At 43.7% G+C, this 21,161-nt stretch overlaps 1 protein-coding gene across 5 annotated transcripts in view; it reads right to left on the bottom strand.

The window, feature by feature from the left end:
* Positions 1-2,650: 2,650 nt before the first annotated feature.
* Positions 2,651-21,161, bottom strand: part of mcur1 (mitochondrial calcium uniporter regulator 1) — a 61,257-nt gene continuing 42,746 nt past the window's right edge. For all 5 annotated transcript variants that reach the window (XM_030079781.1, XM_030079784.1, XM_030079780.1 and 2 more), the window contains 5 exons: positions 12,811-12,852; positions 12,579-12,650; positions 9,592-9,645; positions 7,907-8,021; positions 2,651-3,780 (listed from right to left, as the gene is read on the bottom strand). In XM_030079781.1, coding sequence (XP_029935641.1) covers positions 3,725-3,780; positions 7,907-8,021; positions 9,592-9,645; positions 12,579-12,650; positions 12,811-12,852 — 339 coding nt within the window. In that variant the 3' untranslated portion in view covers positions 2,651-3,724. The remainder of the gene's footprint in view (positions 3,781-7,906; positions 8,022-9,591; positions 9,646-12,578; positions 12,651-12,810; positions 12,853-21,161) is intronic.

Below are 21,161 nucleotides of genomic sequence, written 5' to 3'. Positions count from 1 at the left end.
CTTTGTGTACCATAAGAATTGACTAGACACTGACGGACAGAGGCGCTTTGAGTGTTTGTTGTTGCTGTTATTTGTGAAGCCGTGCGAGCGCCTGTGACGTGTCATACCAGATTGCCTGATGTGTAATCACATGAGTAAGCTCCATACCTGTCAAGTATCCCGTTTTGGCCGGGATTTTCCCGTATTTTACCCTCCTTTCCCGGCCCCCTCCCGTATTAGTATTTTCCCGTAAATTTCCCGTATTTAACCTGCATTTATTAAAAATAATAATAATACCCCGGGGCGAGCCGCCCATTCCCAGTCTGACCTCTGCCACCCGCTACAGTAACCTACTGCATGTACTGTAGGTGGCACTTGTCGCGAGTTAGTGTGACATTGTCAGAGAAGAGTGACAATTGACCTCCGAAACTGTCAAGGTTAATAAACATCCCATGTCTGATTAAAAGGACCAAAAAAATTTTTTAGTTAAATGGAAGACATGATGAATGTATTTGAACTATTGATTTATAATGATGTCGGGCCATGCCTGTGTATTTCAACGTGATGACGTGCATACCAGGGGTATGCACGAATGTTGTGCTTCTGTGGCTAACAGTCACCAATATACATAAACCACCGAACTGATAATTTGCTGTGTAAGGCAAACATTTCCCTGGGGACTATTTTCTGGTGGGAACACTGTTTCACTCCGCCCAATTTCAAGTCATCAAAACACAACAGTACTGCTGCTTTTAGGAAATCTGGACGACTTCATTACAATGATGGAATGCTGGTGTGAAGAACGTTTGTCTTGGAGAGACAATTTTCATATCATGGTGGAATACAATGGTGGAAAAAAGTTTTCGGACACCCTTAAAACTTTACACAATCTCAAATATTATCATGAAATATTTGTGGAAAAATCTTTTTTGTGTTTCAAAAGGTGTGGCTGCATTAGACAGATACAAACAAATACAAATTATATATATATATATATATATATATACACACACACACACACACACATATATATATATATATATATATATATTTTGTTTATTGTTTACAAGAAAAACTAACAAAACTAAATTCTTGACAAATTCCTCTGACCACAGAATCTTCTTCCAGTTCCTGGCTGTCCAGTTCTTGTGTGCCTGGGCCCAACGACGCCGGGCTAACCTCTGTCTCTCATTGATCAGGGGCTTCTTGATAGCCTTGTAGGACCTTAAGCCATGATCTAAAAGTCGGCCACGTACAGTGCAGGTGGAACACTGGACACCAGTTTGGTTTGACCACTGCTGCTGAAGCTCCTGTGATGTCATTCGGTGGTTTTGCCTGCACATGCGGATCAGGATGCGGTCATTTCTTGCTGAAGAAACCCTTGGATGCCCAGATCTTGGTTTGTCTTCCAAGCTGTTGGTTCGTCTGTATTTCTGCAGAGTGTATCCAACTGCTGAAGGACTGCATCTGCACTTCCTGGCTATCTGGGGGGAGCTGGACCCTTCCTGGCTGAGAATCTTTATCTTCAGGCATGTTTCCTGCGTTAGGTTCCTTGTTTTAGCCATTTTTGTGTCTGAAGAACTTTCAAATGTGCTGGCTTTATATAGACATGAAGCTTGGCAACAAAAAATGTGTCTTTTAATAAAAAGAACGACCTTCATCACTGGTACCAAAATGACCCAATACTTAAAATTTCTTATGTATTTTTATGGAACCAATCAATTTTAAGTTTTTAATGGCTTTTTCAGGATTTGTTTAGTATTTGGGCTGTGACTGTACTAAAAGAAATTGCACTTGAAGACGTAAGAGTGATTCTTAATACAATATTTCAGAAATGCATAGGGTGTCCGAAAAATTTTTTTCCACCACTGTAAATGGAAACTGATGGCTGGATAAAAAATGACATCACAGCTTTAAAATATAACTGCTTGGCAGGGGCGTAGCCATCATTTTAGAAGTGAGGGGGACAAATTGTTCAGAGGTCTATTGAGTGATTTATCATAATGGCTGTATAAGTGCGGGAGATGGAAGGCACAGATACGGGAAGTACGGAGGACATGTCCCCCGTGTACCCCGCATTCCCTATGCCCATGCTGCTTGGGTAAAAGATTAGCAGAAAATGAAGTATATGCATTTTGTGGATATTAGGCTAAACAGCATAATGACTGGTATGGTCCTTTAAGTTAATGAGTAATGAAGATTTGTGCTGACATTTATGAAAGGTAAGCAGACAAGGGAGTTGTTTTCTTTCTTTTTCTTTTTCTTTTTTTTTTTAGATCTGGTGTGCTGAGAGAAAAGGTGAAGGAATTAGTCTAGTATATAGGTTAGAACAGTCTAGACTTGTGTGAAATTAATTTAATTAATTTCAATTTTAAGTTTCCCCATTGGTCAGCCTAGCATCGCCAGACCAATTTATTTACAATTTACAATTTATTTTGAATGGAACCTCTGTTATTTACAAGGGATGTTAGCAGCTGTTGCAGAGACCAAAGTGCCTCTGGACGCAATCAGAGCAACGAAACTTGTGACATAGCACAGAATGACAGATAAATCTGCCCAAGCAATTGACATGAGCTCACAAACTGGTCTCCTTACCACTGATAGCTAGGTTGTGGGTCTGTCTAAAAATAGCAAATACTTTGATGAAAGACACAATTTTGCATACTTTGCATAAATAATTACATTTATTGACAATTTCATGTAATTTTAATATTTACAACAACAACCAAATGAGAATCTTTCAAATTATAACATTTCTTCCATAAACAACAGACCATGAGGTTACTGACCTTTAGTACAATAAGGTTTATATATCAGTGCTCATATGTGGAGTGGTTAGAGGAGTCACATTACCATCCACTATCTTCATGATTTCCTCTACAGTGACTCCTTTGCCCTTAGCCCACACAAAAATGCACATGTGCATCAGAAGTGCACATATAAAACCCTTGTCCTTTTAAGGCACAATAAGAAAGATAATAATTTCCGAAATGTGAATCAGGATTAGGCCCATTTCAGCTTCATTTTGTCTACTTTTGTTTAAATACTGCAATGAACAGGCTATGTATGAAACCTTGACGGATGGTGCGTCTTTATACTTGACTCCAGCAGTCCCTCAAGGATTTCACAATGTTGTGATCATAACAATAAACGCAAATTCAACCAACCCCTGTGAATTTTGGGCGATCTTGCAATTTTGTATGATCACGGCAACATGACTACAAATTTGACCAACTCTTGTTTCCTGCAAGTTTAACAAAAGATGTTGAGCTGTTTGTCACCAAATTCACCTCCTTGTTTTGGCTGAAAACAAGCAGGCATGTCTGACAGGAGTGTTTTACAATTACCAATAAAAACAACTGTTAAAAAGTGCACATTGCAAGTTCCTGAGGTTTTGCATGAAAGTGGGGATAAACTGTTTTGCAGCATGAGCAACGCTGTGGTGGAATACAAATGAAAATCACCCACACAAACACTTCATGCAGAGGCTGCATCTAGAGCCAGAGCAAGTGCTGAAAAAATCAAGATAAGTTAGACTGAATAACTGACTGAATGGAGGCTCAGTAACTGAAGGTCTAAGCCTCTTACTTTAAAAGCAATCTCATACACAGATCTGATATGAAATGCAGCAACAGGAGAAGAGAAACTGCAATTTTCAGACCAAATGTGAGAGATCTGTTCAGAGGCTACAGTGAAAATACAGCTGTAATCACAGTCATTGATCATAAATCAATGATTATTTTGATCACATCCAAATGCGATAGAAACCAAGGACCACAGTGAGACAGGTGAAAACTGAACCTAAAAGGTAGAAAGAAGAAAAAATAAGCACTTAATAAAGTTACATTTGGACAGACAATTTGTCATGGGGAGATACAGCGCATTCATAAAGTATTCAGACCCCCTTCACTTTTTTCAATTTTTTTATATTGCAGCCTGATGCTACAATCTTTTAAATTCAGTTTTTCTCTGATTAATCTACAATCAGTACCCCATAATAAGAAAGTGAAAACAGAATTATAGAAATTTTGTAAATTTATTAAAAAGGAAAGACTGAAATATTACATTGACATAAGTATTCAGACCCTTTGCAACAACACTTGAAATTTAGCTCATGTCTCACATTTCTCTTGATCGTTGCTGAGATGTTTCTTTGCCTCGATTCGAAAGATAGATAGATAGATAGATAGATAGATAGATAGATAAAACTTTATTCATCCCTGAAGGGAAATTTAAATATCCAGTAGCTCATCAAAACATAAAAACAACAATGACATTTCCGCTAAGACAGCAATGCATATTGGTATTGAAACAGGCACGGGATAAAATAAGTTGAAAATGAGAGAAAAATTAGATTAGAGTCCACCTGTGGTAAATTAAATTTAGTGGACATGATCTGGAAAGGCACACACCTCTCTATAGAAGGCTTCACAGCTGACAATGCATATCAGAGCAAAAACCAAGCCATGATGTCAAAGGAACTGCCGTAGAGCTCAGAGACAGGATTGTTGCAAGGCACAGATCTGGGGAAGGCTACAGAAAAATTCTGCTGCACTGAAGGTTCCCAAGAGCTCAGTGGCCTCCATAATTCTCAAATGGAAGATGTTTGGCACAACCAGAACTCTTAAGGCCTTAGTAAGAAAGGTTACCAAGAACCTGGTGGTCATTCTGACTGAGCTCCAGAGATCCTGTGTGGAGATGGGACAAAGTTCCAGAAGGACAACCATCACTGTGGCCTCCACCGATCTGGGCTTTACGGCAGAGTGGCTGGATGGATTTCCTCAGTGCAAAACACATGAAAGCCTGCTTGGAGTTTGCAAAAAAGCAGCTGGAGGACTCTCATACCCCTTTTCCACCCGGGCTGGTTCGGAGCCGGTGGCTGACTTAGCACCAGTTTTTTGGTTTTCCACCGCCCAAGCACCAGCCAAACTGGTTCCAAATCGGTTCCAAGCAAGCACCAACTGCGAGCAGGGGCTAAACAGGAGCCAGAGAAAGAACCGATGATGCGGCACACCGCTTCATTGGTGGGCGGACTTAACGGGAGCAGCGATCGCTATAAACGTATAGCTAAACATAGTCACCGTTCGTTCCGACCACGAATACGACGGGTAGCCGGCAATAATTGCGTTTTTCACCTCTGGACCGCAGGGTAGGCTTGTAAACACACGAGCAGTATTTGCATCGCTACGATGGGTCGTCCATGTTTGTTGATGTGATTCCGAGCGAGCGTCTCGCACACCCACGTGATCACGTTTTACAATGACTTAATGACGTGGCTCTGACTTGGCTCCGCTTGGCTGTTGGCCGGTGGAAAAGCAAACCGGTTCTTTGTTGGCACCAGTTAAGCACTGGCTTTAGCACCAGCACTGAACTAGCACCAGGTGTTTTCTGGTGGAAAAGGGGCATCAGACTGTGAGAAACAAGATTCTCTGGTCTGATGGAACCAAGACTGAACTGTCTGGCCTCAATTCCAAAAGTTATGTCTGGCACCAGTCACCACTCATCACCTGCCCAACAGTGCAGCATGGTGGTGGCGGCATCATGCTGTGGGGCTGTTTTTCAGCAGCAAGGACTGGGAGACTGAGGGAAAGCTGAATGGAGCAAAGTACAGAGATATCCTCAATGAAAACCTGTTCCACAGCGCTCAGGACCTCAGACTGGGCCGAAGGTTCACCTTCCAATATGATAATGACCCTAAGCACACAGCTAAGACAACACAGGAGTGGCTGTGGGACAACTCTGTGAATGTCCTAGAGTGGCCCAACCAGAGACCTGATTTGAACCCTATCCAACATCTATGGAGAGACTTGAAAATGGCTGTCCACAGACAGCATCCATCCAACCTGGCCAATCCTGTTACTGTCCCCCATGACACCTCTTCCACCACAGCGGAGCCCAATCATTTGGAGCGTCTGGTGCTTCTATATTTGAAATCAATCACCGACCCACTTCTGGACCCCCTGCAGTTCGCCTACAGAGCCAATAGGTCTGTAGACGATGCAGTCAACCTTGCCCTCCACTTCATCCTCCAGCATCTGGACTCTGTGGGAAATTACGTCAGAATTTTGTTTGTGGACTTCAGTTCTGCGTTCAACACGGTGATCCCATCTCTGCTGCAGGACAAGCTCTCTCATGCCTGACTCCACCTGCAGATGGATCACAGACTTCCTGTCTGACAGGAAGCAGCACGTGAGGCTGGGAAAGCACATCTCGGACTCCCACACCATAGTGTCCTTTCTCCTCTGCTCTCCTCCCTGTCCACCAACAGCTGCACTTCCAATCACCAGTCAGTCAAGCTTTTGAAGTTTGCGGACAACACCACCCTCATAAGACTCAATTCTGGTGGGGATGAGTCTGCCTACAGGTGGGAAATTGATCATCTGGTGAGCTGGTGCAGCCACAACAACCTGGAGCTTAACGCTCTGAAGACAGGGGAGATGGCTGTGGATTTCATAAAGAAACCAGCCCCACTCACCCACATCACCGTGTGCAACCCAGTTAATACTGTGGAGTCCTTCCGCTTCCTGGGAACCGTCATCTCCCAGGACCTCAAGTGGGAGCTGAACATCAGCATCTTCATCAAAAAAGCACAGCAGAGGATGTACGCTCTATGGCAGCTGAAAAAATTCAACTTGCCAAGGACGATGATGGTGCACTTTTACACCTCCATCAATGAGTCCATCCTCACCTCCTCTATCACCATCTGGTATGCTGCAGCCACTGCTAAGGACAAGAGCAGGCAGTGAAAACTTGGCAATAAAGATCTTTCTGAGTTTAACTAAGTATCGAGGGTCTGGATACTTATGTCAATGATACCCTGATATTTCAGGGTTTTCTTTTTAATAAATTTACAATAATTTCTACAATGCTGTTTTCACTTTGTCATCAAGAAGAAGAAAAATGAATTTAAACAATTACACAACAAAACATAACATAACAAAAGTGAAAAAAAGTGAAGGGGGTCTGAAAACCTTCTGAATGCACTGTAAGCTGATGCAAAACAATCCACTTGACTGTCTTTAGACTAGCAACGCCACGTTCATTGTCTATATGGGATTCATGGAACAGAGTGGAAGCTCACACTTCCTGGTTTATGAACAAATAGCATTGCATTCATGTGTTTTGTAACTCAGACGCAAGAAAGGTGGTGACACGGACACAAGCTTTAGCCCACAAACATAGATTTTTCACTACTTTATTAAAGGCAAACCATTTCAAAGGGGATGGCAGCCCGCTTTGTTATTAGTAAAGAATGATGAATCCCATCCATTATCAAAATAATATAACTCAGGTCTTTTATTCCATCATAACCCATGGGTTATTAGATTTTAATTAGATTAGACATCTTTATTGTACTCCATCTTTATTATCTTGGCATGAGCTGAGGGGTTTTATCATTCCTCAGCCTCATCCTTAAATTAGTAAACAAAGTCTGTCTTTAAAACAACCATAGTTGTCGAGCAAAACATTTGGGGCTAGATATATCAAACATGACTTTCAATTTTTAATTTTTAGCTGTGACTTGCGGAGGTATTATCAGATCAAATTTCTTGTCATTAACAGAAAAATCTGTGAGCTGACATTTACATTGTAAGCCCAATTTATCCAACTTGACTATACAAATTTGGTGTAGATTTGATCTGCGTTTCCTGCTTGGAGACTGAAACATACAAAAAACCCTACACCAGATGGATGGGGCATAAACCCTGTCAATAATAAGAGTACTTAATTTGGCTTGACAAGTACATCAAATTTTATTATTTTACTTAACAAGGTTTGAAACACACAGCATGGGAACAGAAAGAGTAGTTATATGCAATAATCCAATACGACTGACATTTTAACAAACCAACACAGATAAAGTTTCTGATTAAGATAAAAAAAAAATAGCTGATTGTTAGGTAGTTAAATAGTGGTAATTTCCTACCTGCCAGATATTTGATAGTGTCCAGTTTATGAGATTCCAACATGGTTTTCAAACCAGCCACTTCAGTGTCTATTTTCATGTTGGTCTGAGCCAAGTGACGATCCTGCTCTGCAGTCTTCACAAAGCAGAAGTGGCAATTACACTCAAACAAAAAAATAGATAGTGTTTCACCAGTGGTTAGATATGAACACTGATAAATATTTATCAAATACTCAAATAAGACTGGGATCATCTGGCAGCTCCTTGGATTGCAGCTGAGAACTGTTAAGGCAACTAGACATCTGAATTTAAAGAGGTAGTTCACCCATTTTGAAAATATGATATATTTCACCTCCCCCCTAGCTGTTATGTAGGATAGTAGTTGTACTATGTTCCTCTCATTCTTACCGAATGTCAGACACTGGTTGGATGCTCCAAATGTTAACCGTCCTCCTCCACTGTGGTGGACATTCTTAAAAATAGCCACCTTAATCCACTCAAAGGTTTAACATCACTTTAGAAGTGCCACTTTCTGAAATTAAAATGTACATGACAACAGAGTGTGCACAGACAATTTTTGTCCATTCCTGTTTTGGCCATTACTGTTTATAACTGTATCTTTGAGGAGTAGTAACCACGACAGAGATGGCAATAGACTGCTGTAGTTTACTATTGTTTGTTTTCTTCATTGAACACGTGTGGATGTTGGAGGAAGAAATAATTTTCTTTCTGCTACACACCAACAAATTCAAATTCTAACTCAAACTTTGTTTACTGAACAATTTGAGTGGATAAAAGCAACTATTTTTAAGAATGTTTGCTGGGTTAAGTCCAACTCAGTTGCAGGAACAGTTAGGATTTGCTGCTGTCACTGTCCTGCTCCACTGACAGACTGAGGAAATCATTCTTCCCCCACGCCATGCGGCTTTTTAACTCCACCCGGAGGAAATAACTCTCATAATACACATACTGCACTACTGGTAGATAATACGCAAAGACTGGAGGGGAAGGGGTGATTCCATGAGGCTGGATCAAGTCAGACAGTTCCTGAATCCCAGTTCCGGGCGTCAGGTTCTGTCGACGGTCTTGGTCTCATGGTTTCACACTAACTCTGAACCTCGGTCGGAGCATGTGTTCCTCAGGTTAGGTTATTTTCCTCTGCTGTTTAAATTGTTCATACTTCTGTTTAAATTGTTCATATTTCTATTTTTTTTATATTCATTGTTTATAGTGTTTATATTGCTTACTGCTATTTATCATCTGTGTATACTGTATATTTCTTCTAAATTTGCACATTGACCTACCTCTACGCACATTTTATACACCTATGCACACATTTTTTTTGCACATTGCTTTTTGCACACCGGGTTGTACTTAGATCTTATTCTGTTGTACTTAGATCTTATTCTTTATTTTTTATTTATTTAATCTGTAATCTGTGGATACTGCTGAAAAACTGTGAATATCCTTCGGGATGAATAAAGTATCTATCTATCTATCTATCTATCTATCTATCTCTATCTATTAAGCCAGTGTCCAGCACTCAGTAACGATGGGAAGAAGATAACATACCCACATTTTCCTATATAACAGCTACAAAATACATGACATCTACAAATACATACCATCATTTAACACAAAAAGTATTACAAATAAAAAATGATGACCATGACAATGAGGAAATGTCAACAGTAACATATACAAACCATTTCCATAATCTCAGTTCGTGTTTCTAGCAGCTTCTTCTCATGCTCTGCTTTCTGAAAATAGAAATATGTTACAGTGACATGTAGGACTTGACCTGCTGGAGTTCATCCATCTGTTACCAAGCATCTCACCTCTGCACTGACCAAAGGCTTTCTGATTCTAAATCCAAAAAGTCAGTGAACAAACCTTAAATGAACAAAAAACAAAAAGTGCTGGCACTGGAAGTCACTTTACACCTCTACTGATTTTCTTGTTCTGAGACTGGAATCATGTTTAGGAAGAAAACTATCACAATAGGGCCGTTTCCACCAAAACGTTCCTGGTAGTGTTTGGGGGGCAGGAGCTACTACAGGAACGTGCTCTCGCTCGGCCCTCTCAATGGCTGTGTCTCCACTGAGAGGGCCGAGTAGGAGGAAGGTTCCTGTAAAGTTACTGGGCTGTTGCATGACCATGACTCGGGCATCAAAATGCGTGTTGTTAAAAAAGCGTGTTGTTAGCGTTAGCTAACATTCCCTAAAGCTAACATTAACGTCTGTTAGAATGGCCGTGTAGCGGTTGGACAGTGGACACATGAGGCTTGAAACCCAAAAAAGACAAAAAATATCAAAAAAAGAAAGACAATCTCCGACAGAGCTGTGGACCACGGGCAGCATGTGGTCCTGGCAGCAACAGTGATGGATCTAAACAGGCAGCCGTATATACCCTGCCACTGACAACGAGCCGAGCCTTAACCACAGCACAGGGAGATCTCACCCTCACCCAACATTTAACTATACAAAAACAAACAACAAACACATTAAAATATATCTACATCAACAAAATCAATGAATCTAAATGATCTGTGCTGTGCTACACATTACACTAGATCAAATCAAAAAAGTAAAGAATTAATCAAAACACAAAAAACCCCTACACTAATCATGACATGGTCTCTCCTGGAACCTTTAAACTGGTGCTCAGAACCTGGGGACTCTTTTGGCCTGAACACCCTGCAGAGGAGAACAAAGGTAAGTGAATGCAAATCAAACAATCATACACACACAATGAGCACATGGCATTACTCAAAGTATCCACGCTAAATGTATGTTTCTTTGTTTGACAGGCTGGCCTTCAATCACTGACCAAAAATCTATCAAACACCATAACAAACAGAACTTCAATAAAAATAATTTAATGCTTGGTGTTTGTGTCTTATTTCATCTACCACTTACTCCAGAAAATGTACTATAGAATACACAACACTAAGTAATGAAGAGGGCCTTCATTACAGCGTCCCTAAAAATGCAGGCTAAAAAGTGTGTTGTTAGCGTTAGCTAACGTTAGCTAGCACGTTAGCGTTAACTTGGTAGTGTTGGCGGTGTTGCTAGGGACGCCTAACGTTAGCTAAAGCTAACACTAGCGTCCGGCTATTTTGTTGCTTTCTGTTGACACCACATCACGCCGTGAGTAAATCCAATCAGCACCAAGTAAACCCCAAGCCCCACCCAGCAGTTTTTCGGGGCCGCTCGGAGTCCCTATAGAGTGGTGAAGTCCCGCCCACCCACTTCCGGTACATGGGTCCTCAAAAGCAAAAGATTATGAATGCGATCCAATGGGTAGATCAAAATTATTTTCTGGTTCCGTTTGAATTGTGCCATGGATTTCACATATGTTGTTTGTGATATTTAAAGATAATTTTTCACGCAAAGAAGACTACAATTTAGCGCGACGAATATTAATAACGCTAGGTTTTGTGTGAGCCCGCTTTGTGAACTACAACTCTTCGCTGCTCTCGGTGTGAATGATATACGTCACCACCCGCACTGGAAGACTACAACAGACGTGGCCATTTCTCTGCTCCGCGCTGAGTTTTTGAGGTTCTGAGTTTTTCCGCCCGATGGTAGGGTCCGCTCGCCCTCCCGCCCGGCCCGGCGCTCCGTCGGCCCTCGGAGACGCGGACAATCAGGAACAAAACACACCGGCATCTTGACTTGAATCTGGATGGAGGGAAACGGCGATGACGTGACGTCACATACGCGACACAGCATGTAGTCTTTCTAATTGTGTTTTCTCAACAGCATTTAACTGAACAATGGCGCAATAAACTGTCAAACTCTTGACATGAAAATGTGTTATTTAAGCCTCTAAACAACATTTGTGTAATCCATGGCATAACGACGGGGGGACCAGAAAATAATTATTTTCTGTCTATTGAACACCATTCATTTTTTTCGTTCCGAAAGGTCCCATGGGGCCCACCGGAAGGGGCGGGACTTCACCACTCTATAACGACACAGGGCCTTTTTTTAGCCCCTGTAAAAGTTCAGGAACCCTCTCCTTCAGGGTAGTTCTGGCGGTGGAGATGCGTAAAATTACCCCGAAGTTCCGGCGGTGGAAACGGGCCTAATGTTGTGGTCTGTTGGTTTAATTTGGACATATGGAAAGATGGTGCATTCTGAAGAATGCACCAAAACGGTCTAATTTTCACATTGTGGAAGTCCATAGCTGCTATAACACAGGTCCAGTTTTAACTTTTAACACTTTTTAACACTTTTGATCATGCATCATCTTACTGTGATGTCATTTGTCATTTGCACTGGATATAAAATCCATCAATCCCACTCAATAACTTTTTTCCTACAAGAATGTTCTTGTTTCCAACTTCCTGAGAAGCCCACTGCACTTCCCTTAGCTCACTGCAATACAAAGAGTGTAACAGCAGTTAACATAATGGAAGCACCCTAATAAAGATATTAATGAAGTTCTTTAAGGTCCTACAACTACAGTAGTAGAGTATAGTAACTGCACCACAGTAACTGCACTATCTTCTGCAGAATATAAAGTGTTGGTGTATCTTTGGAGGGCCCATAATATAAAAGGTAAAGACATCATCATGTGGTGACGATAAACTGATAAATCTGAAATTTGAACCAAACATATATCAACATGAAAAACCAAGTGAAGAGCTGATTGACCTCGAAACATCAGGTCACCAGTTCACACTTACCATTTCTTTCACATGACTTTTCTCCAAATTCATATCCAAAATTGTGTCTGAACGCACTTTATTCATCACATCCTGGCAGAGACACAAAACAGGGAGTAGGTCAATAAAATACCATGAATAGGACCCCCATTTTTTAAAAAATGATGAAATCCTTATTTTTTATTAGAGGAGGAATAACTTCAAGGACTGTTTGAAATCTGTAAACATTCTTTGAATCAGAATCTGAACTTACAGCCAGCTGCACCTTCAGCTGCAAGAGCTGGATCTTGATTTTCTGGGAGGGTGAAAATAGTCATATGAAGGGAAAGCAAAACCAGACAGAAGTATACCAAAATGAAATGATCAAGAGTAAGAGCTTGGCCAGAGCAACGACAGCTTCAAGTAAAAAGTAACTTAATCAAGGTTCCTAATGAAGGCAAGTCAACAATTTTCTAAGAAACAAGTCCGGATCACACAGTGTTCCAGACTTGAACATGTACAATGTAAAAACAGCCTGTAGTTTTTGTGGTAAACTACTGTATTATGTACAGTGTTACTGTAGAAGGCATTTACAGTATATTACTTTTATTTATGGTGCATTGTGGGTAGAGTACAGTCAGCTGGGGGATTACTACAGTAACTGGGGGTTATTACTGTAGTAGATGGGGTGCATTGTGGGTAAATAACCACCAGGCGGGAAAATACTACAGTAACTGAGGTCACTACTGTAGTGCAGGTACATTGTGGGTCAATTTCAGGCAGACTCTGAGGCGGGAAAGCCATTTTAATTTTGCACTGAAGCGGAGGAACCATGAACTCCAGCCAAGACCAGAGCGACTGAATTCTTCATCATCAATATAATCCTAAAGTAAGTATTAGTATAAGATTATAGCTAATGCCCAATCATTACATTACTGTAACGTTATTTCACTTTTGTAATGTTAAATTAACTTGCCAAATTGTTAGCCACTAATGTGAGTTAGCTACCTAGAGTTTTAAGTTAAGTTTTAGCACTAGCACTAAGATAGATACAGGTCTAATAACTCCTCCCGGGGCTAGAGTGCCTCCCTCACCTCACCTAGAGTGCCTCCCTCACCTCACCTCCCTTGCCTGGTACACACTACAGGATAATCGGGCCGATTTTTGTCCCGATCTCCCCCTTCCCATCAAAGCCAGCAAAGGCCCGATTGTCTGATGTTTGCAAACGTCATCGGGTCTGATTTTCCGGTGGTGTGGGGTGTGTTAAGAGTGATTTTGTTCGGTCCGATCCGCTCGGAAGGCCTCAGAAGCAGAGATCGTAAATAATGAACATGTTTAATATTTGCGACTAGAAATCCTGTAGTGTGTGGGGCGCTCCGAGAGGGGCCGAGCAAGCACAGTGCAAGGGCGGACCGGCGTGCGGGGAAACCGGGGATTTCCCCGGTGGGCCGATGGACGGATGGTATTCAAAAAACTTAGTGTCATGATACGGAGGGAAGACGCTTTAGCTCTCTAGTGCTTTTATTTCTCAGTCTCACTCAGTACAGCACTGCTATGCCAACGGCTCATACTTAACACACATAACACCTGGTCGCCCCCTATGTGACATCATCAACCATGGACTATGGCAATTTCAAATGGCCAACAAGTCAAATCTCACAACATCTCCCCCTTCAAAAGAAAAGAAACACTGAAAGGCATGTCAAGCATCGGTGCAATTATGGCTCAATACTAAAACTTCGAAATAAACAATAACCAGAAAACATTGCAAATTTTCCCATCTCTCATTATTATTATTAACATATATACTTTTTTCTTTCTATTCCTCAACAAGCACGAAACCTGACCAGTGCAGTCATAAGGAAAACTTAACAATAAACATGACGTGCAAATGCAAAAGTTACAGAACTCCACTCATTTTTTTTTTTTTTTTTTTTTTTTAGTCCTTGGTACCTGTGGAAAAGAACAAACACACACAGATTTTAAAGGACAAGGCTACACATTAAACTCTTATCCGTCTCTAAACCTGAGAGGCAGTTTAACCACCCGGCCCTTTGAAGTCACTCTCCGAGGAGTCATGGACTGGGAAGGAGACCACGGAGCAGGACCTGCCGATGATGGGCTTGGCAATGTCGCCTGTGGCGTCGCCACAGGTACAGTTGGTGTGTTGCAGTCCTGCTGTGGTGGGTCAGGATCGGCACGCTGCTGTTGTTCGCCTGGGGCGACTGTTACAGGGACAGCCCGAAGGTGTCGTCAGTTGCGCCGAGTCACTGTGCCATCGTCCATTTCCACCAAATAGGATCTCGGCTCCTTTGACTTACCGATGACCCTAGCAGGTGTTTTCCAGCCCTTGTCCCCGTCAAGCTTCACCCTAACATCTTGACCAGACCGCAGCTCAGGACGCCACGGCGTCTCTCTGGCTCACAAGGTCGTGGTTAATGTCGCCAGTAATGTCTTTTCCAGCACTGGGACAGTGGTACGGATTTGTCGTCCCATCATCAACTGGGCAGGGCTGGCTCCAGTTGCTGCAATTGGTGTTGACTGATAACTCATCCAGGCTAAGCAGGGGTCAGGCTGTTTGAGGATGTGTTTGGCTGTTTGAACTGCTCTCTCAGCAGCCCCATTTGCCTGTGGGTAGTGGGGACTGGAGGTAATGTGTAGGAAACCATACCTCCATCTGAAGTCCTGGAACTCCGCTGAAGAAAACTGTGTCGCATTGTCACTGACCAGTTCTAGTGGAATTCCCCATCTCACAAACATGTTTTTCAGCTTGCCAATAACCTGCCTGCTTGTGGTACAGGTGAGGGGAGCAATTTCAATGTCTCTAGAAAAATAGTCCACCACAATGAGGTAGCTCTTACCCTCAAACTCGCACAGGTCAGCTGCAATCCTTTGCCAGGGACCACCGGGAAGGGGAGTTGTGACAAGTGGTTCACGTTTCTGTGTCGGTTTATGCACTGCACAGAAGTCACACAGCTTCACTTTCTTGGTGAGTTGGGCCCCTATGCTGGGCCACCAGACTGTTGACCTTGCTCGCTCACGACACTTAGTTAATCCCTGATGGCCTTCATGCAGCTGATTTAGGACGTCAGATGTGAGCGCTGTAGGGATGACAATGCGGTCTTGGTACAGCACTAGGCCGTCTGACTCAGAAAGGTGAGCTCTGGCTGCATGAAATGCTCGCAGAGGTGAAAGCTCTGGCATTCTCTGAGGGCATTCACCCTTTTCTGATGAAGGTAATCACTTTTTGAAGTTCTGCGTCGCTCTGTGTGGCTCTGCGGATCTCTTCAAGCTTAGGTGATTTGATAGGCTTGCTAGCCACCATTGTGTTCACATACGCTTTGACCTCGCCGTCCGTGTCAGACTTACCATCTCCGTCCAGGGGGTGTCTTGAGAGCGCGTCAGCCACCACTAGCTGTTTGCCTGGAACATGCTCGGCAGTGACGTTGAATCGCATGAGGCGCATAAGCAGTCTCTGACACCTCAGTGGAGCCTTGTCAAGGTCTTATGTGTTAATTAGCGGCACTAAAGTCTTATGGTCTGTTTGCAGACGGACACTGCCCATCCCTTGGATGTATCGGGCAAAGCGTTCGCAGGCCCACACACTCGCCAAGCACTCTTTCTCGATCTGCGAGTATCTCTTTTCCGTGACGGTTAGAGTTCTGGAACAGAAAGCGACAGGCCGCAGCTCCCCGTCGTGTCCTGCAACAGCGCAGCACCCAGGCCATAACTGCTGGCGTCCGCACTGACCACAGTCGGCCGGCCTGCATCGTAGTAACAGAGTGCTGGTGCGGTCACAAGCATAGCTTTGGCTTTGTTGAACGCTTGATCCTGGGGTTGGCCCCAGATCCATGCACTCTCCTTTTTGAGAAGGTTAGTCACTGGGTGCAGGATGGTGGACAGACCTGGCACGAATTTGCCCACATAGTTGATCAGTCCCAGCACCTGGCGAAGTTCCTCCACAGTTGTGGGGCTTGGCATTTTGGTGATGCTTTCCACCTTACTGTTGTCCGGTTTAACGCCATTCGCGCTGATGATGTGCCCGAAGAACTGTAGTTCTGTTTTTCTGAAGTGGCACTTGGCTCTGTTGAGTTTGAGGCCCGATGCTTTGATCGTTCGCAGCACCGCGGCCAGGCGGTGGTCATGCTCCTCTTTGTTGGACCCGAAGACGAGAATGTCATCCATCACCACGACCGTCCCCTCCAGGCCCTGGAGCAGGGTGCTCATCAGCCGCTGAAAAATCTCAGGCGCTGAAGTGATCCCAAACGGCAGGCGTTTAAAGCAGAACCTGCCCATGGGAGTGATGAATGTGGTGAGTTTCTGGCTGCTGGGGTCCAATGGGATCTGCCAGAATCCGCTCGAGGCGTCCAAGGTCGAGAAGACCTTGGCTCCCGCCAGTTTGGGTGTGATATCATCCAGTGTGGGCAGGATGTAGCGCTCTCGCTTCACTCCCTTGTTCAGCCGTTTTAGATCGACACACACTCTGATGTCATCTTTGTTGCGTTTTGGAGCCGGCACCATAGGTGCACACCAGTCTGTAGGTGTGGTGACTTCCTCTATAATGCCCATGTTGAGCATACGCTTCAACTCCTTCTCCACTTTAGGAAGGAGGGGAAAAGGAACTCTCCGTGGCGTATTCACGCTGTAGGGCACGGCGTCGTCAGTCGTCAGTTCAATCTTCACAGGCTCACAGTTTAGTAGCCCAATCTCCCCAAACACATCTTCCGTTAGGTCATTGTTAATCCCGTTCACTCTAGTGACGAGTCCCATGCGTTTTGCCACTGTCTTACCCAGCAAGTTGCTAGCATTTTGTCCCTTTATGACAGTAATCCAGTGCCGATATTTCTGCCCCTTGTAAACAGTGTTGGCGAGGAATTTTCCGGCACACTTCACTTTTCCACCTGGGCTATACACTGGCGGCCTGGAATGGATCAGCCTGGGCCTTGGCTGCAGCCCGCTGAACGTTGCCACTGTCATAACCGTAGTGCCGGCTCCAGTATCAATCTTAAAGTCCACTGGGCTGCCCTCAACTAGCAACTCAACATCCCAATCAGTGTCCATGCCTAGCTCATCAATAACAGTTGTCTTTTGTTCAGTCACAGTATCAAGGAAAAGTCCACCAATAAAAAAGGAATCCTCGTCAGAATCTTCCCGAACCTCTGTCCTGACTTCTTTTAGCATTCTTGTTTTACATACCACTCCAAAATGGCCAATTTTGTTGCACTTGTTGCATCTCTTATTGCGAGCAGGGCAGGCTTCTGATTTACCATGCATCCGGTTACATCGTTGGCAGTTCTGTTTAACTTCCTTGTGTTTTTGTTCATGTGAGTACTGTGGCTTTTCATGGCTCCGCCTCGTATTGCCGTACTGTTTGCGTCTCACCTCGTTCACTCTGCTTTCGACGTGCTCCGCGCTCTGCTGTTTGATGAGCTCACTCTGGCACGCGAGCTGGATGGCACTTTCCAACGTCAGACCAGCTTCGAGTTGTAGCTTTTGTGACACCTCTTTGTCCGTAATTCCGATGACGATCCGGTCCCGGATCTGCTCGTCTTTCGTGGTGCCAAACTCGCAGTGTTGCGCGAGCTCGTATAGGCTCCGAACAAAAGCTTCCACCGACTCACCGGCTCTCTGAGTCCGCTTATGAAAGCAGGCACGCTCGTGGATGACGTTCCGTTTCGGTACGAAGTGTTCATCAAACTTCTCCATCACAGCATTAAAGTCAAACTCAGGGTGTGGGTTAGCCTCCGTGGCAGCCGGAAAGACAAATGAATTGAAGATCGGCTCCGCCTCTCTCCCCATCGCATAAAGCAGCGAATTAACTTGCACCTCACCGCTCTCCCGGTCCAGTTTTGACGCTACACGAAAGCGGGAAAATCTCTGCCTCCACGTTGGCCACTCCGCCGGCAGGGCAAAATCAAAAGGCTCGGGGGGTGCGAACTTAGCCATCTTCCGTCACTGTCGGCAATGAGTCCTCAACTCTGACACCATGTCATGATACGGAGGGAAGACGCTTTAGCTCTCTAGTGCTTTTATTTCAAAGTCTCACTCAGTACAGCACTACTATGCCAACGGCTCATACTTAACACACATAACACCTGGTCGCCCCCTATGTGACATCATCAACCATGGACTATGGCAACTTCAAATGGCCAACAAGTCAAATCTCACAACACTTAGCTTCCCCCGTTATAACGCTGTTACCGTTACTGACAATAAAATGCACCGTTACTAGGCTATAACTGAGCTCACTGATGCGGGCTTCAACCGAGCAGGCTCTCTGTCAGCAATCAGAGTATTGGGGGTCTAAGCAAATACACATATATTGTACTTGCATATGTAAACCAGCAGTTAGGCTCACCTGATGCCGCGATTACCGGCGTATGGCCGCATTGCGCAGTCAATAATCAACCATGTTGTCTGTGTCATTGTCCGTTGTGCTGCTGTAGCTGCTTATGAACAAAAGTTGATTTATAATGAAAGGTAGGCCTATATATGGCAGTATGTGTGCGCCACTCACCTGTCAGATCCGGCAGACCAAACCGGGTGGGTGCGGCACCGGCCGGCCCGCCTGATGCCAACCGGTGGCTTTTTTAAAATTTTTTTTATTCAAACAAGATTTTGTCCATGTCCAAGTATTTTTCCAAAAAAGGGTCTTGAAAAAGAGGGGTCATCTTAAAATCAGGGTCGTCTTTTATGCAGGTCAATGTTGTTGTTGTTGTTGTTGTTATTGTTGTTGTTGTTATTATTATTATTATTATTATTATTATCATCATCCTATACGGAAAATGTGCGTCTTGTGGAGAAAAAGCCATGTGACAATTTTCAAACCGATCGGATTTTGCAGTTTTTTTGTAGGCTAATTTATCAACATGAACGGAGAATCAACAAAAACTAAAAAAGATGATATACGGTTGCCGGTTATTCTGCCTGTCATTGGCTAGATGACACACACAGTGGCATTTAGGGTTTTGTAATTTTCATTATTATTATTATTATTATTATTATTATTATTAATTATCATTATTATTATTATTTATTATTGTTCGTCCGCCATGTTTGCCTACACTGAAGTCACGTTTGACTACGCAAGATTTAGAATATTGAGCGTGAAGAACCTGATACTCTGCTGAAGAATCTTATAGTGTGTGGTGTGCTCCATAGTGCACACCACACACTATAAGATCAGAAGAGAGAGATCTTGTGCGATCTGTCTTTTGCTATCATCAAGTGTGTGGTCTCTAAATGTCTGAAGGTTTGAAGAATCCTGTAGTGTGTGCCAGCCTTACGTTAGCTAGCTAGTGCTAGCTAAGTCAGAAGCCAGCTAAGGTAAGATTAACTGTGGTTGCCAATGTTTGTTAGCTACCGGTAGTTAGCTCATCAACATGCTTTCTCTGCATTTTTCTGGGGCTGAATTAGAGCTAACGTTAGGCAGCTAGCTTTGGGCGCGAGCTAGCCTAGCTAGTTAGCTAGATGCCAGGCGAGGCAGCGCTAGGCGCGAGCTGCGTGATCAGCCGAGTCAAAATCGGTCATATCCATGTGTTTTTCTCTCATTTGGGATTCAAAGATTTGAATAATTTGTTAAGAACGCGAGCTGGGTGAAAGATCAGATGAGCTGAGTCGGAGTCAGTCATATTCATGTGTTGTTCACTCATTTGAAATTCGAAGATTTGAATAATTCGTTTGGAGCGCGAGCTGGGTGAGTAGGTTGAATTGAGCAGTCGTTCGCTCATTTGGGATTCAAAGATTTGAATAATTCATTTGGCTCATTCACTCCATGTTTTCATGCAAAGTTAGTCATGCCACGCTTGTTTGTCCCTTGTCTAACCTGGATTATAACTTTATTTAACCACCACCAGCAAGCTACACTATATTACCAAAAGTATTCGCTCACCCATTCAAATGATCAGAATCAGGTGTCCTAATCACTTGGCCTGGCCACAGGTGTATAAAATCAAGCACTCAGGCATGCAGACTGTGAAACAAGACATTTGTGAAAGAATGGGCCGCTCTCAGGAGCTCAGTGAATTCCAGCGTGGAACTGTCATAGGATGCCACCTGTGCAACAAATCCAGTCGTGAAATTTCCTCGCTCCTAAATATTCCACAGTCAACTGTCAGCTCTATTATAACAAAATGGAAGCGTTTGGGAACAACAGCAACTCAGCCACGAAGTGGTAGGCCACGTAAAGTGACGGAGAGGGGTCAGCGGATGCTGAAGCGCATAGTGCAAAGAGGTCGCCGACTTTCTGCACAGTCAATTGCTACAGAGCTACAAACTTCATGTGACCTTCAGATTAGCCCAAGTACAGTACGCAGAGAGCTTCATGGAATGGGTTTCCATGGCCGAGCAGCTGCAGCCAAGCCACACATCACCAAGTGCAATGCAAAGCGTCGGATGCAATGGTGTAAAGCACGCCGCCACTGGCCTCTAGAGCAGTGGAGACGCGTTCTCTGGAGTGATGAATCACGCTTTTCCATCTGGCAATCTGATGGACGAGTCTGGGTTTGGAGGTTGCCAGGAGAACGGTACATTTCAGACTGCATTGTGCCGACTGTGAAATTTGGTGGAGGAGGAATTATGGTGTGGGGTTGTTTTTCAGGAGCTGGGCTTGGCCCCTTAGTTCCA

Source organism: Myripristis murdjan, chromosome 20, assembly GCF_902150065.1.
Source record: "Myripristis murdjan chromosome 20, fMyrMur1.1, whole genome shotgun sequence".
NCBI classification, from domain to species: domain Eukaryota; kingdom Metazoa; phylum Chordata; class Actinopteri; order Holocentriformes; family Holocentridae; genus Myripristis; species Myripristis murdjan.
This window is presented reverse-complemented; position numbering and strand designations above follow the sequence as displayed.